Source organism: Erythrolamprus reginae, chromosome 1, assembly GCF_031021105.1.
Source record: "Erythrolamprus reginae isolate rEryReg1 chromosome 1, rEryReg1.hap1, whole genome shotgun sequence".
Classification (NCBI taxonomy): Eukaryota; Metazoa; Chordata; class Lepidosauria; order Squamata; family Dipsadidae; genus Erythrolamprus; species Erythrolamprus reginae.
The window spans coordinates 394,865,402-394,883,500 of record NC_091950.1 but is presented as its reverse complement, the minus strand read 5'-3'; the positions used below and the strand labels follow the sequence as shown (position 1 = coordinate 394,883,500).

Sequence of the window (18,099 nt, the reverse complement as noted above, 5' to 3'; positions counted from 1 at the left end):
TTTTATAAGCCTAGGGAGAGGGAACATGTCAATTCCCCCATGCCTGACGACAGAGGTGGGTTTTAAGGAGCTTACGAAAGGCTAGGAGGGTGGGGGCAATTCTGATATCTGGGGGGAGTTGGTTCCAAAGGGTCGGGGCCGCCACAGAGAAGGCTCTTCCCCTGGGTCCCGCCAAACGACATTGTTTAGTTGACGGGACCCGGAGAAGGCCAACTCTGTGGGACCTAACTGGTCGCTGGGATTCGTGCGGCAGAAGGCGGTCCCGGAGATATTCTGGTCCAGTGCCATGAAGGGCTTTATAGGCCATAACCAACACTTTGAATTGTGACCGGAAACTGATCGGCAACCAATGCAGACTGCGGAGTGTTGGTGTGACATGGGCATATTTAGGAAAGCCCATGATAGCTCTTGCAGCTGCATTCTGCACGATCTGAAGTTTCCGAACACTTTTCAAAGGTAGCCCCATGTAGAGAGCATTACAGTAGTCGAGCCTCGAGGTGATGAGGGCATGAGTGACTGTGAGCAGTGACTCCCGGTCCAAATAGGGCCGCAACTGGTGCACCAGGCGAACCTGGGCAAACGCCCCCCTCGCCACAGCTGAAAGATGTTTCTCTAATGTGAGCTGTGGGTCGAGGAGGACGCCCAAGTTGCGAACCCTCTCTGAGGGGGTTAGTGACTCCCCCCCCAGGGTGATGGATGGACAGATGGAATTGTCCTTGGGAGGCAAAACCCACAGCCACTCCGTCTTATCCGGGTTGAGCTTGAGTCTGTTGACACCCATCCAGACCCCAACAGCCTCCAGGCACCGGCACATCACTTCCACTGCTTCGCCGACTGGACAAGGAGTGGAGATGTAAAGCTGGGTATCATCTGCATACTGATGATACCTCACCCCATGCCCTTGGATGATCTCACCCAGCGGTTTCATGTAGATATTAAATAGTAGGGGGGAGAGGACCGACCCCTGAGGCACCCCACAAGGGAGTAACCTAGAGGTCGACCTCTGACCCCCCACTAACACCGACTGCAACTGACCAGAGAGGTAGGAAGAGAACCACTGAAGGACAGTGCCTCCCACTCCCAACCCCTCCAGCCGGCGCAGAAGGATACCATGGTCGATGGTATCGAAAGCCGCTGAGAGGACAAGAAGCACCAGGACAGAGGATAAACCCCTGTCCCGGGCCCGCCAGAGGTCATCCATCAGCGCGACCAAAGCAGTTTCCGTGCTGTAGCCGGGCCTGAATCCTGACTGCTGAGGACCTAGATACTGTAATCGGCTTCTTCCAAGGACCGCTGGAGCTGGAACGCCACCACCTTCTCAACAACCTTCCCCATAAAGGGAAGGTTGGAGACTGGTCAATAGTTATTGAGAATGGCTGGGTCCAGGGCAGGCTTCTTGAGGAGGGGGTGCACAAGTGCCTCCTTGTAGGGATCCGGGAAGGACCCCCCTCCCCAAAGAAGCGTTGACAATCTCCTGGACCCAGCTCCGTGTCACCTCCCTGCTGGCCGAAACCAGCCAGGAGGGACACGGATCCAGTAAACAGGTGGCGGAACTCACAGCTCCAATGGATGCAGTGAGAAGATGATGACTATTTTGGCGAGAATAATGGCATGTGTAAATCAGAGGAGTGTAAGTATTGGACTAGAATCTGGGAGGCCCAGCTCCAAATCCACACTCAGCTACAGATGCTCTTGGGCAGATCGTTCTCAAACAAACAGGATCTTTGCAATGTAAGATGCTTGGGCACTTGGAGCAAAGAGAAATAAATACTAATAAATCGTCTGCTGCCTTTGGGTAAAAAAGCAAGTTTTGTTGGAGGAAGTTCAGCTGAGTCTTCTTTCAATACTGCCCTGCTGTTTTTTTCTTCTGTCTTTGGCTTTAATCAGATGTAGCTTTATCTCCATTTGCTTAATCTCAGTCTTGTTCTGTTGGAAATTCAGCTACTTGAATTTTTATTTTTTATTTGCTAGACAGCCCATCTGTTTTTCCTGTTTGGCCTCTTAGGGTCTTTCATTTGATTGCAACTAGAAATCTGCATCTTGGTTCTCTTTCTTCCTGCCATATATTATTCTATTCTATTCTATTTATACATTTTTCTTTAACATACATATGCTTAGTGAACAGTGTATTATTGGGTCAATTTGCTTATACTGTACTGTCATAATTTCCAATTTCTAATTTTTACCTCTGTTGTCATAACCATTGATAAAACAAATCTCATGTTATAAAGTATTCTGCATTGCCTTTATCTTTAATGGCAATCTATACATTTATGCACAATCTAGTATTTTTTAAATTATATTTTCTTCTGTAGATGTTTCCTCATTTTTCCAGTGTTGTGCAAATACAATTCTTGCTGCCATCAAGACATGTAATATTAAATATATGTTCCCTTTATCATATTTTTCTCCTAGTATACCTAACAAAAATATTTCTGGCTTTAAATCTATATGCTGTTAACAGATGCTAACATCTTCTCTAACCATGTGTGTATTTTCTTTCAAGCATTTTTTGCTTTTGAACATGTCCACCACCTATCACATATTCTCTATCTTCCCTACCAGTTTGGAAGCCCACGGTTTGCATGCATGCAAACCTTCCCCCTAGGCTTATAAAATTTATGCATGGTATCATAGTTCCCTCTAAGCTGAGCAGTGAGCAATTGCTCACTTAAAAATCATCATCAACTCAGAGTTTTCCAAACCTGCCCAGAAGCCGAGAGGGAAAGAGTGAGAGGGAAGGAGAGAGAGAGGAAGAGAGGAAGAGAGAGAAACAGATAGAAAAAAGAAAGGAAGAGAGAAAGAAAATCAAAATCTAGTTTGAAACTAGCTCAACTATTTAAGTGGCATTTTGATATTGATAGAGTTGCCCTATTATGAGCTCACTGTTATAGACACACAGTACAGTATTTTATTTTGAAATTCTCTGAGGCAAAACAGGGTGGGGTTTTTTTGTTTGTTTGTTTGTTTGTTTATTTATTTATTTATTTATTATTTCTGTGCCGCCCAGTCCCAAAGGGACTGCCGCTCAGACACTATACTTTTCTGCCCACCCCATAAAAAAATTAGAGGGAACACTGCATGGTATGTCTGTATGTATGATCGGTTCTTTAAATTGGGGTTTTTAAAATTACTTTTAATATTAGATTTGTTTACATTGTCTTTTTACTGTTGTTAGCTGCCCCGAGTCTACGGAGAGGGGCGGAATACAAATAAAATAAAATAAAAGCCACTGTCGCGTGCATCTTTTCACCCTCTGCACATGCGCAGAGAGCTTCACACATGCACAGAGGTTCGAAAAGCAAGAAAATGGCTACATCCAAGCGGGTGGGCGGAACTGGAGCCTTGTGCTGCTGCCGCTACCAGTTCTCCAAACTACCAGCAGTCACCGCTACCGATATGCCCGAACCATGCCGAAACGGTAGCATTTCACCCCTGGACTATATATATACACCTGTCAAAAGACACAGTTGGGCCCAGCTAGCCACATTCCTGCAAATATCTGATGGGGTTTTATCTGATGATATCGTTACTGACAGCGGGGACAGAGTTGATACGGACAGTAGTTGATGGAAGAGGAAGCTGGGTCAGCTATACGAGAGGCATAGCCTCTCTGGCTCTGCTCCAGTGCTCTGTTGCTACTTGCTTGGCAGTGAACACTGCGGGCTGCCAGTTAATGATGCCTTCCCAGGTGTGCCACTGGCAAGAGCCTGCAGACGTATGTAGCTTGGAAGGGGTGCATACCCATCCATCCCAAAGCTTGCCTAAAGTAAAAGTGTTTGCCATTTGAACTTGCCAAATTGTAGATTTGTCCGTGTGCATGCGACTATTGTCTTGGATCTGCTCTGCTTCCTTTGGCTGCTTTTTTTAACAAGGATTGTGAGGAAATGTACTGCTATTTGCAATCTTTCTATAAGTAAATGAGACTGTTAGCAGCTTTGCTTTGCCCGTCTTTCTATGGTGCTTTTGCAGAGGTCTGCAAAGAGCCTCTCGCAGCTCACAGAGGGCGTCCTCTGCCAGGCATGGCCCACTCTGTGCATGATCCACAGTAACCGCAAAGGTTTGGTCGCAGGGTGAAATCACAGCAACTTCTGTGTGAAAGATAGCAAGCCAAGCCAAGTCATTGCACTTCCTGAGTCATTGCTGGGGCTGTGCGCTAGAGTTCTCCTCCAGTGGAAACATGTTATGCATACTAACCTCGCTGCAGAGCTCCTTGAATCGGTGACAGAACAGAGCTAAGCGTTTCTCTGTTTGCAAGCTTCACAGGGAGTGAAAGAACTAGATGGATGTACATCATTCCATGAATCTGGTGTCATCTTAAATGGCGGAAGCAAGTTGTTGCCTGATCTATAATGATGGTTGAAGGTTCATCGCTGGCCGTTTTTCACTTTGCTTGTCTGGAGTAATTCTGAGGCCACTACTTAGAAACGTAGAAACGTTGACGGCAGAAAAAGACCTCATGGTCCATCTAGTCCGCCCTTATACTATTTCCTGTATTTTATCTTAGGAGGGATATATGTTTATCCCACGCATGTTTAAATTCATTTACTGTGCATTTACCAACCACGTTGGCTGGAAGTTTGTTCCAAGCATCTACGACTCTTTCAGTAAAATAATATTTTCTCACGTTGCTTCTGATCTTTCCCACAACTAACCTCAGATTGTGCCCCTTTGTTCTTGTGTTTACTTTCCCTCCTGAACCTTATTTAACCCTTCAACATATTTAAATGTTTCGATCATGTCCCCCCCCTTTCCCTTCTGTCCTCCAGACTATACAGATTGAGTTCATTAAGTCTACTTAGCACACTAATATTTTTAATTAAAAGTGTGAACCCTTGGAAGAAACAGTAGGGACAGTGAGAGATGGATCAATCATGCTGGTTTAATTACCCACCAGAGTTTTGAGTACTTGCACTAAAATTGGGGATTTGATATGTTAAAATTTTAATTGGCCTGTAGGAGAGTGAGATTCATCACAAAGTACAAGTGCAGTAGAGCAGTGTTTTTCAACCAGTGTGCCGTGAGACATGGTCAGGTGTGCCGCGAAGAAGGAAGCTCAGGTTCCGGTCTCGCAACTTTTTGCACAGAGAGAGAGAAAGAGAGAGTGAGAGAGAGAAAGCAAGAGAGAGAAAGAAAAGATAGAAAGAGCGAGAAAGCAAGTGTCAGAGAGAAAGCAAGCAAGAGAGAGAGAGAAAAGGAGAGGAAGGAAGGAGGGAGGGAAATGAGCAAAAAGGGGAGGAAAAAAAGAGAAATGAGAAAATGATTGAGACAGAGAATGAGAGGAAAGAGATAGAAACAAAAGAGAGAGAGAAGTGACTTTTGATTTAAAGAATCAAAGAATAAGAGAGAGGAAACCCCCCCAGCCCTCATCTGTTTTTGGAAATGGTTCAAGAGTGTGTGTATACACACACACACAAAGGTGGGGATGAGACAAGGATGGAAAAAGAGAGGAGAGTGTCTCAGGGTGTCATTTTGTGTCATTTTGGTTGGTGGTGTGCCCCAGGATTTTAAAAATGTAAAAAATGTGCCGCGGCTCAAAAAAGGTTGAAAATCACTGCACTCAAGTGCCTTCCGTCCCCTGTCCTATTGCTCTCCTATATCTCCTATACCTTTCTTCTATTCCTATATCTCTTCTTCTATTCCTTCATTGATATGTTCTATTACTATATCTTCTTTTCTATTCTTTCATAGATATATTTTACTATGAGTATCTCCTCTATAACCTTCATCATGTATTTTACTATGTGCATATAGATATATACCCACTAAAACCCTCATTGTGTATTGGACAAAATAAATAAATAAATAAAAATAAAAATAAAATAAATAAAAAAGGGGAGAGAGGGATTGCCAGCTTCAAACCCTTTCCCTCCCCATTCAGTTGGCTGAGAACCGGTTGCTTGCTTATCCACAGAGGCCTGAGTCTTTCAGAAGCTACTCCATGCTTAGTCTCCTTTTCCTCCAGCTAGCTCCTCAAGGGATCATGCACGTTGTCTTCAATCTCCTTCAGGCTAGTTCCTTGCCATGGCTTCCTTGTCAGTAATGATTCTTCCTCTTTTGTTCTTGCCGCAGGAGGGGGATTCCCTAGGGGCTATGGAGAAGCTCTGCAGGCAGCTGACATACCATCTCAGCCCCCACTCTCAGTGGCGACGCCAGGGCATGGTGAAGAGGAAGCCACAAGCTTGGTGAGTAAAAGTGGGGAGGCTGGAGACCACCCTTCTGGTCATAGCAGCAAACTGGAACTTGTGAAAAATATAACGGGTAGCATCAGAGGCGGTTTGTGTTGCGAGTGCTCCTTGTCTGCCTCAGGTCATGTCAGATTCTGAGGAGGATGCGCTTGGCCCCTCTGGATAATTATTTTATTATTTATTATTTATTGGATTTATATGCCGCCCCTCTCCGAAAACTCGGGGCGGCTAACAGCAATCATAGACAGTATACAATAATAATCCAATACTAAAAGCAGATTAAAACCCCTTAATATACAAAACCAAATACACATACAAGCATACGAGTCTTCGGAGAGGGGCGGCATACAAATCCAAATAATAAATAAATAAATAAATACCATGCATACCATTGTAACGGCCTAGGGGGAGAAGAGATCTTAATTCCCCCATGCCTGGCGACAGAGGTGGGTTTTAAGAAGCTTGCGAAAGGCAAGAAGGGTGGGGGCAATTCTAATCTCTGGGGGGAGTTGGTTCCAGAGGGCCGGGGCCGCCACAGAGAAGGCTCTTCCCCTGGGTCCCGCCAAGCTAGGGGAGTTGCCAGCTGATGCAGAGAGTGAGGGAGAAAGTAAACTGAGTGAACCCAAGGGACCACTAGAGGGGGCTGATATAAAAATGGGGGAGTGGTCCTAGTCAGAGGATGAGGAAGACATTAGAGTGGAAAGTCAGTGGACAGACCCTGGCTATAGAAGATTGCTGAGAAGGCGAGAGCAGTTGTATAGTAAAAGGTATTAGTGTACTGACTTAGCCTCTTTGGGGTGTGATGTCACTTCCAGGCAGTATAAAGGCAAAGGTTTTGGGGAAACTGGATGTGGGGTTTCAACGTCGTTCAATGGAAGAGATGTGAGACTGGGGGTGTGATTGAACAAGGCGTTAAAATTACGGTTTCTGCCTCAATAAAAGACATTCTCTGCTGGATGATTTCCCCCCCTGGGACTTTGGTGAGCCAATTCATATAGTTAAATGATAAATGGACTTTGTTATCTAAGGAATGTTGATTAGGCCGAGTTTGATGCCTTCCCTGGATATTGTTTATATTTAACTCTGACGAGAAAGATAATCTCCGGGACCGCCTTCTGCCGCACGAATCCCAGCGACCAATTAGGTCCCACAGAGTTGGCCTTCTCTGGGTCCCGTCAACTAAACAATGTCGTTTGGCAGGACCCAGGGGAAGAGCCTTCTCTGTGGCGGCCCTCTGGAACCAACTCCCCCCAGAGATTAGAATAGCCCCCACCCTTCTTGCCTTTCGCAAGCTTCTTAAAACCCACCTTTGTCGTCAGGCATGGGGGAATTAAGATATTCTTTCCCCCTCGGCTTCCACAATTTATGTATGGTACATTTGTATGTATGATTGGTTTTTAAAATAAGGGTTTTTAGCTTCTTTAGTATTGGATTGTTGCACGTTGTTTTTATTACTGTTGTTAGCCGGCCTGAGTCTACGGAGAGGGGTGGCATACAAATCCAATAAAATGATAAATGAAAAGGAAATGAACTCCTTTTTCCTTGCCGTTCAAAATCTGCTTTTCATTATGTGTACTTTTCTCATTAAAGAGTTTGATTTTATCATAAAATAAGGGATTTTTGAGTCGGGTGGGTTCGCTTCACAAAACAGGCTCCTCTTACCTTTTCCTACTCGTGCGCTGCGTACATATCGTGATGTTTCGTGTGTGTGCGTCCCGTAGCACAATTTTGCTTCCAAGCATGGGCAGAGGGACAATTTTCCTTCTGCACATGCTCAAAGAGCTGAAAAATTGCCAAAAATTAGGGGGGGAAAGATGGCGCACATGGACCAGCCAAGACAGCACCAGGCCCATCATGCCAAAATTGAGCAATCGGCAGGCCAATACTAGAGCGGTGCACCAGAACCCACCGGTAGGCACCCACCTCTGGGTAGCATCTATGTGGAGAGAGGAATTCAAGACATTTTAAAATAGCCTTCGGTTGGTCTCAAATGCAGCAACCTGCAGTTTGGCAAATAAGTCACATACTCAAATGATAACTCTTGTTTGTGGGCTCTGCACTGGTTACCTCGATGTTTCTAGCTGAAATCCCAAATTCTGGTTTTACTGCATCTTTAAAGTCATATATGAACTAATTATTTACAGTATATCTTGAGGACTTCTTTTCCACATAGAAATGACCCATGCAGTGTGTGCTTCTTGGCCAAATCCATTAGTGGTTCCAGGTGAATGAGGTAAAGTCTTTGAAGAGGGGTGGCATACAAATCTAATAAATTATTATTATTATTATGTCAGTACAACACAGCAAACGAGATCACTATGCTGGATTTCGTATTTCATCACCAGTCGGGCGCTTCCCAAGCACCTAGGACTACGTGATGTAGCGGCGAATTATTTTTGCCGATCCCAGTAAAGCGGCCTTTTGCAATTGACAGATGGAGATTTTGTCAATTCCGACGGTTTTCAAATGTCTGCTGAGATCCTTTGGTAATGCGCCCAGCGTGCCAAGGACCACTGGGACCACTTTCACTGACTTATGCCAAAGTCGTTGCAGCTCGATTTTTAGATCTTCGTATTTCACTAATTTCTCTAGCTGCTTCTACTCAATTCTGCTGTCTCCTGGGATTGCGATGTCGATGATCCACATTTTCTTTTTCTCCACAATCAGGATGTCTGGTGTGTTATGCTTCAGAATTCGGTCAGTCTGAAATCGGAAGTCCCACAGTAGTTTTGCTTGCTCATTTTCGACCACTTTTTCGGGCTTATAATCCCACCAGTTCTTTGTTACTGGTAAATGGTAGTTCCGGCCCAAGTTCCAGTGGATCATCTGTGCCACAGCATCATGTCTATGCTTGTAGTCAGTCTGTGCAATCTTTTTGCAGCAGCTGAGTATGTGATCGATTGTTTTTTTTAATTATTATTATTATTATTATTATTATTATTATTATTATTATTATTATTATTATTATTATTATTATTATAGGAAATTGAGGTTCGCAATTAGCCTCTTTCTTTGGTGCCCCCTGTATTTTGCTGCCATCTTCCCTTCAAGGCTTGGCTAGTGTTTATTTTGATGGCTTCCCACAAGCTAGCGAAAAATGGTTTGTACTTGAGGACATTTGGGGAATAATGCCATCTGTCTGTTGACTTTGTGAGATGGGTGGCATATAAATTTAATAAATAAATGTTTCTTGCTTGATGGATTTGTGATTTTTTTTTTAATGTTATAATTCTGTTTTTTATGGGTTTAATTTATTTACTGGGCTTTATTGTAAGAACCTGGTCTTTTTAGCTTTTTGAAAACTCAGGAGTGTGGGGTCAATCTAATTTCTGGAGGAATGCTATTCTAGAGATGGGGGCAACAACTGAAAAGGCCCTGCGGCTTATCCATTTTTTTTTTTTTTGCTGGAAGACACTAAAAAAGTCTCAAAATATGGTCATGTGACTGCAATCAATTGTAAATGTTAGAGGGTTACCAAGTGATAGGATTGCAATCACATGCTCATGAGTGTGGTATAGCAATTTTAACTGTGAGAATGGATTATTAACTTTTTTCAACTTTGTTATAACACTGAATGATTATTAAGACATAAAGACTACCTGTACACTGTGAATCCCTCAGATAAAACTTTATTGCTTTTGATAGAAGAGAAGCTTTGTAGGTCACACAGTTAACTGTGGGTTCCTTGAGCTTGGTTGTTTCTGATGATGTTACCTAATTTGGTAATGAAATGTCTACAAGAAAACAATCAAGTTGAGAGACTGCCAAGAACCCTACTTTATTGCTTATTAATTATTATTATTATTATTATTATTATTATTATTATTAATTGCAATTATTTATTGTTAAAACCACTGTGAGTCTGCATATTTTATGGGAGCGATACTTCTGATCAAGTCTTAATCTTTGAGGAAGAAACTTTTGAACATGAGACTTGGAAAACTATTAGCTAGATTTGCAACAGGTAAAATGGACGGCATGCTTTGAGCTTCATTATGTTATAAGAACTGCTAAGTTGTCACGTGGCTTGTTTATTTGAGGATAGCATAAGCATACTTTTCTGCAGGTACTAAACAATATCGAGTTTCGGATGGTAGTAAATAGCATGGCACATGAAAAGAGGACCAGGATGACAAAGGGCATTTGGGAAGTAGCCAGGTTCTCGCCTCCTTTTCATTTCTCAAGTTAATAGAATAGAATAGAATAGAATTTTTAGTGGCCAAGTGTGATTGGACACACAAGGAATTTGTCTTGGTGCATATGCTCTCAGCGTACATAAAATAAAATATGCATTTGTCAAGAATCATATGGTACAACACTTAATGATTGTCATAGGGGTGAAATAAGCAATGAAAAGCAATATTAATGAAAATCTTAGGATATAAGCAACAAGTTACAGTCATACAGCCAACATGGGAGGAAATGGGTGAAAGGAATGATGAGAAAAACTAGTAGAATAGAAGTGCAGATTTAGTAGAAAGTCTGACAATGTTGAGGGAATTATTTGTTTAGTAGAGTGATGGCGTTCGGAAAAAAACTGTTCTTGTGTCTAGTTGTCTTGGAAAGCTGTATAATATTTTGCGGTAGACATAGTATTTTGCTATTACTGGGAAAGTACTATAAGGGTCCTTATAAGAAAAAAATTTACTCATGTGGAACCAGTAGTTTGGAAACAGCTCATTATGTCTTGTTCTACTGTAGCATTTATAAGGACATTTGCAACACATAATGTTATACTTCTGAATGTTTTTGGTTTTTCCCCTAGTGTTTAATATTCCTGTCCTTGGCCACAATAAAAGAGGAGGAGGAGGAGGAGGATAACGAATTATGTGAATCCAACAATCCTGATTTCTTAACCCAAATTTGAAGTGTAACGTGTTATGTGACTACATCTATTATGCTCAAACTAGCCAGGAGAAATTTACGGTAGCAAAATAAGCAGAAGAATGACTTGGAAATGGCTCCCTTGCTTTTTTTATTTCACTTCATGATTGACTATCACCTGTTATCGAGGTTGAACATAACAGAGAGCAAAGCTGTGTCCACTGCCAAGAAAATTGATGGTAGATGCATGAGAAGGAAGGCATGAGTTGGGCTGAGCATGTTTCCTCGAGTCTGCTTGAAAGTGCTTCTATTCTCTGTTTTCCAGTATCTCCTGAGGTTTTTTTTTTTAGGGGGGGGATTCCTAGTAGAGTGAAAAGTCCTCACTGGAGGAAGCCTAAACATTGGTACGTTGGTAGTAGGAGACAAGTAATTTAATACAGACCAAATAGATCCCCAGGCAATGCAAAAGTACCAAATTGTCTTCACATTCCCATTTTAGAACAGAAGGATTACCAAGGATTAAGATCTTCATGGCATTAAAGCCCTTCATGGCATCGGACCAGAATATCTCCAGGACCGCCTTCTGCCACACAAATCCCAGCGACCAGTTAGGTCTCACAGAGTTGGCCTTCTCCGGGTCCCGTCGACTAAATAATGTCGTTTGGCAGGACCCAGGGGAAGAGCCTTCTCTGTGGTAGCCCCGACCCTCTGGAACCAACTCCCCCCAGATATCAGAGTTGCCCCCACCCTCCTTGCCTTTTGTAAGCTCCTTAAAACCCACCTCTGTCATCAGGCATGGGGGAATTGAGACTTTCCCTTCCCCCTAGGCTTATAAAATTTATGCATGGTATGTTTGTATGTATGATTGGTTTCTTAAATTAGGGGTTTTTAAATTAACTTAAATATTAGATTTGTTTATATTGTCTTATTATTGTTGTTAGCCGCCCCGAGTCTACGGAGAGGGACGGCATACAAATCAAATCAAATCAAATCAATAAATCAACAAATCAATCAATAAATAAAATGTGTGAGAATAGGTGGCGCACTGGTTAGAATCCAGTATTGCAGGCTGGCACTCTGCTCATTGCCAGGAGTTTGATCCTGGCCTGCTTAAGGTTTACTTAGCCTTCTATCCTTCTCAGGTCAGTAAAATGAGGACCTGGATTGTTGGGAGCAATATGCTGATGCTGTAAACTGTTCAGCTGGAAAGCACTATGACAGTGTTTCTCAACCATGGCCATTTGAAGATGTGTGGACTTCAACTCCCAGAATTCCCCAGCCAGCGTTGCTGGCTGGGGAATTCTGGGAATTGAAGTCCAAATATCTTCAAGTTGCCAAGGTTGAGAAACACTGCACTATGAAGTGGTATATAAGTCTAAGTGCTTTGCGATTGAGAAGCCTTTATTATTAAGCATACTGTCAGAGTGGTAGTGAACAAGCTTGAAGAAATGTTCTTGAGTAAGTGAATAATTCTATTTTTTCTCCTTAGAATTGGAGTATGGGTGGATTTTTGGCAAAGACAATACAGACAATACAGAAAATACTGCCAGCCAGGTTTGTCTCTGTTGGGGACGTCTTCAGTCCAAGTGAGAGACACAAAAGGGAATGGCAACCCATGTTTTCAGCTAATGGACCATTATGAACCAATACACTGAGCGGAGACTTTGCTAAACATCAAGTGGGCATTTTTATTGTTGTTATCCTTTGACAAAGTGGAATTTTGTCAACAGTATTAAGTGTGTGGGAGTGCAGATAACTAACAATCTGATTTGATCATCCTTAGTGAAGTGTGCAAACCAGTGTCTGCATTTCCTGTGTCAGATGAGGATAGCAAATCTTTCTCCTTCTGTTCTCGCCACTTTTTTTCAGAGGCTGGTTGAGAATATTTTAACAAACTACATTACTCTTTGGTTTGGTGGCAGCAGTGCCTCATATAGAAAGTCCATACAGAAAGTGGTAAAGACAACTGAGAAGATTGTAGGAAGCTCCCTTCCTGTTATCCAGGATACTATGTATAAGTGCTGTGTGCTTAGAGCTCAAACATTGTTAAAGACCCCCACACACACACTTTTCTGCCTATTTCTGTTGCTCTCCTCTGGGGGGAGGTTTGAAGTATTTCTAGCAGGAGTACCAGGTTCTATAACAGGTTTGTTCCCTATGCCATCCATTTAGTAAATGTTGTGGTTGGCTCTGGCCCAGCTCCTGCCCCAAGAAATGGGGAGGTGGATGCAGGGGAAACTTCAACATGTCACAGGCCTGTGTTATTGCCGACAGAATCAGTTCAGAGTTTAGTTTCCTCGGACAAAGAAGAAGGTGGGAGTGACTCGGCAGAGGAGGGCTTGGCACACAGCCCAGGCAGTCAATCTCCCTTATCTTCTATTGCTTCAGATGATGACATTTTAGACCCACATAAGCGCAGAATTATGTGTAGAAGAGACCAAGTAAGAACATATTACAGTAAATAAGGGAGGCCACCTGTGTTTGGGTGGGGCTCCAGTAATTAGGGCTGCTGCTATAAATAGCAGCATGTGGGATAGGCCATTGTGGAAGAATATCTGTTCGCAGTTCATCAGGAATCTTGTGTGCTGGACTTTGTTGCTTTTTCACGCCTTTGAAACCAAAGCAGAGCAACGTGTGTGTCTCACTTTGTTGGAAGAAGAAGGGGTGTGAAGTTTCTTCACAGCTACTGGCTAAGTACTTAATGACTGCTTAAGGGAGATTGTAGAGACTATCCGGTTGTTTTGGGAAGAGTGCTCTTTGCAATACAAAAAGAGTGCTTAGTTTATTTTGACTTTTGTGATAAAGAACATTGTTTTGAATTTTCAAATGTGTGTGTGTCTGAAATTTGTACCCTTGAATTTTCGGGAGGCTCCTTTCAGAGAGCCCGGCAGAACAGTAAACATGCAAGATTTGTTTTTCTCCCCATGTACATGTATACATTAGGGGTGAAATCCTCTGAAGTCTGCTACTAGTTTGCTTCGCGTGCACATGGCGCTGCAGGCACTACCATGCAGCGCTGAAAAGGGAGCATTTTGAATCCATCAGAGTCTGCAAAGGTAAGTAGAACAGCAGGGGGTGCAGATCAGCTGTGCCATACAATTTATCTTAGCTAGAAATTAGGAAATCCTGGTTTCTAGCTAATCTAGATTGTGTGGCATTGGTGATCATTGCACAGCTGATCATCGGATATACAGTGATACCTCTACCTAAGAACGCCTCTACTTAAGAACTTTTCTAGATAAGAACCGGGTGTTCAAGATTTTTTTTCTTCTTCTCAAGAACCATTTTCCACTTACAAACCCAAGCCTCTGAAACTGTAACCGGAAAAGGCAGGGAGAAGCCTCCCTGGGGCCTCTCTAGGAATCTCCTGGGAGGAAAGTGAGCCGGAAAAGGCGGGGAGAAACCTCCGTGGGGCCTCTCTAGGAATCTCCTGGGAGGAAAGTGAGCCGGAAAAAGCGGGGAGAAACCTCTGTGGGGCCTCTCTAGGAATCTCCTGGGAGGAAAGAGGGCTGGAAAAGGCGGGGAGAAGCCTCTGTGGGGTCTCTCTAGGAATCTCCTGGGAGGAAACAGGGCCTCTACCCTTCCTGTGGTTTCCCCAATCACACACATTATTTGCTTTTACGTTGATTCCTATGGGAAAAATTGCTTCTTCATACAAACTTTTCTACTTAACAACCAGGTCACAGAATGAATTAAGTTCATAAGTAGAGGTACCACTGTACTGGTAGCATTTTTGACTATCGGTTCAGGGGAAGCAGTTCGAAGTGGTAGCATTTCACCTCTGGTATACATCCACACTTGGCTGTGTTGTTTCACTGTGTCATATAATATATGTGGGTATATGCATAATTTTGAGTTTCTTTTCTTTTCTTTATTATTTGTTTGTTTATGTATTCATTCATTCATTCATTCATTCATTCATAGTACTGTATATATTGGAGGTGATGATCATTTGAAAGCTGTATGCAACAAAATTTAATTTTAATGAATGTTGATTAATGTACATTCGAAGTGACAATATTCTATTGCCAACTAGGCTGAATTTTCCAGCTCTACATTATTTATATACCTTTCCCAAATCCTCTTGATTGATGCCTGTCTGGGTGGGATTAAAGACAACCAGTAGACTAGGCAACAAGGTCTTGAACTAGATCACCACTTGAGCTTGTTTGGCAATTTTGAATTAGTCACTCTCTATCAAACCTTACAAGATGGTGATTTGTCAGGATAAAATTAGAGGAAGAACCTCATACGTGATGCCTTGAGCTTTTAGAGGAACAAAGTACAAACAGAATGGCCATAATAACTTAATAAGAGACTGAAGGCAGCCAGATATCTCCCCCTGCAGGCTGTCCAGGGCTGATTAAATACAGAACTTTCCTTCCTCAACTTCTTTCTGTGCCAGAGCTTGGTTTTTTGTTTTGGTCCAGTGCCATGATCTCTATGTCAGGGTTCCAAATAGCATCAAAAACTAAATCAGCATCTGAGGCAAAGTATTCCTCAAAGTTCCAGTTTATTAGCAGAGCCATGTTGGCACATCGACCCCAAATCGGAAGTCCGAGGGGTTTCTCCACCCAGTTGAAAGTTCAAGCCCTTGTCTCCATGCCCCCAAGTCCATCACGTTGACCCATCTTCATCTGCCAACTTGGCAGAAACTCCCATCTCCTTCCATGCAGGTGCAGGAGTGCAAAGACAAAGGATGACCTTGACCATCTAGAAGGAATTTGTTATGGCTACATGCAGACATCCCTCATGCAATGACCCCTCCCAGATTCCCACAGCTAAGAATACATTTTAAAATAGCATAAAGTGTGGCAGGCCAAAGGCCCAAATAAAAATGGCTTCGGACTGACACTGTACATCCTTTGCCAGGGCAGGAAAGCTTGCAAGTGGGTGCTGTATCCTGGCTGACCAGAGTGCTCCCTCCATCCATCCATCCATCCATCCATCCATCCATCCATCCATCCATCCATCCATCCATCCATCTATCTATCTATCTATCTATCTATCTATCTGATTTATAAGCCGCCCAACTCCTTGGCCGGCATACAACAATTTAAAACAATATAAAACCAATTTAAAACCCCTAAAAAACAAATCTTTCATATAGATGGTATGGCTCATCGGCCCCAGGTCTGCCGGCAAATCCAAGTTTTCACATCCTTCTGGAAGGCCAGGAGGGTGGGGGCAGTGCGGACCTCTAGGGACAGTTGGTTCCAGAGAGCTGGAGCTGCCACAGAGAAAGCCCTCCCACATGATCCCGCCGGCTGACACTGTCTAGCTGACGGGACCCTGAGAAGGCCAACCCTTTGGGCCCCAATCGGTCGCTGGGAGATGTGTGGCAAAAGACGGTCCTGTAAATAGTCTAGCCTTCTATGACATGTGGACTTCAGCTCCCCAGAATTCCTGAGCTAGCATGATTGTCTCAGGAATTTTGGGAGTTGAAGTCCACAAGTCAAAGAAGAGCCAACTTTGCCTATCCTTGGTCTGGCCCTAAGCCATGTACAACTTTAAAGGTAATAACCAACACCTTGAATTGTGTCCGGAGACTGATTGGGAGCCAATGCAGCTCGTGGAGTGTTGGTATAATGTGGGGGTACTAGGCACACCCACATCAGTTCACGTGGCTGCGTTCTGGACCAGTTGTAGTCTCTAAATGCTTTTGAAAGGTAGAGCTTTTAATTACCATTCAGCTCCCTGCCCCCTTGGCCATTTGAATGGCTTGAGACAGCGCCATCCAAAAGTTTCAGAAACTGCTCTTGCATCCAGCAATTAACCGTTTCAATTAATTTGACATCTAGCAAAGGGAGGAAAATGCCTAACAAAGACTAGTCCATTACGGAGCATAAATGAAAGAGTTGTGTTGTATGTTTTTAATTACCAGTCTCACTCTCAGTTCGCTGTTTAGTCAAATTGTGATGGATTTTATTATTTCCATTTGGGGATGCAAATAAATCCCCTGGAGGGCTTTTCCTTGGAAGTTACTAAAGCCAGTTAAAAACTAAGCCTAGGCAACCCCATGCCTCTAGGGATGTGCTCTGGGCCACAGAGGTGTTATTCCTTCATCAAGACCCTTTGCTTCTTTCCATATCCAGTAGTCACAGGAGGCTTTGGTGCCTCTGTTGACAAGTGAAACCGCCAAAGGGAATTGCAGAAGCACTGAGAAGAGGAAGCTGTTGGCACTTTGGCTCCTGGACGTGGGGTGGAGAGCTGGGGCACAAAGCAGCTTTGAAGAGATGCTTCGCATGAACCTTCAAAGGGAAATATCCCTTTGAAGCTTCCCACAGCTCTATGAGAGGCTTAGTGGCTGCATTCTCACAGCATCCTGAATTAGCTTTAATCTTGGTTATAGAGCAGGATGCCAACAGAAAGAGAAATAATAAGGAAGATTATGGATTGTGCTGAAATGAACAGACTTACTTTAAGACTTAAAGATAAAGAAGATTCAGAATATTATAGAATCTGGGGAAAATTTCATGAACGGATGGAAGTTAAAATAACTAAAGTATATGAATATTTTTTTAAACAAATAGCAAAGTAAAAGATTGAAAAAATAGCAGATGGGAAAAAGAAAAAAGAAATGGTGGCAGCACTAGTTGCTAATGTAATACATATTTAAGATAGTTTATGTTTTATATTATTCTAACTATTTTTATTAGGGAATTAGCTAAATGTTGGAGTGAGGGGGATTTTTCTATTCTATTCTTTTTTTTCTTTTCTCTCTCCCTTTCTCTGTAAATAATGATGAGTATGGGATTTATAGAATGTTATATATTGAGGTTTTATTTTTGTTCTTTTCTTTCTTTTTCTCTCTTTTTCTTTGTCCTTGTTTTTAAAGTTTAGTACTATTTTAAATGTTGGAGAGATGGAGTTATGGGAGGGGAGGGAGAAGGTAGAAAGTAAAGAAACTCCTTAAAGCACATTAATATATGGCAATTTGGCATATGTATATGGTTGGATATTGGTATTGTGTTTTGTTATTTGCATATGTTTTATCTTAAGGTGGATATATATATATATATATATATATATATATATATATATATATATATATATATGTTTTCGTATACAGTATATATATATATGT

The 18,099-nt window shown here is 42.6% G+C and overlaps 1 protein-coding gene across 1 annotated transcript in view; it reads left to right on the top strand.

The window, feature by feature from the left end:
• Nucleotides 1–18,099, top strand: part of LRRC75A (leucine rich repeat containing 75A) — a 109,800-nt gene that overhangs the window by 76,888 nt on the left and 14,813 nt on the right. Inside the window, exon 3 of the mRNA XM_070735002.1 lies at nucleotides 6,073–6,185. Coding sequence (XP_070591103.1) covers nucleotides 6,073–6,185 — 113 coding nt within the window. The remainder of the gene's footprint in view (nucleotides 1–6,072; nucleotides 6,186–18,099) is intronic.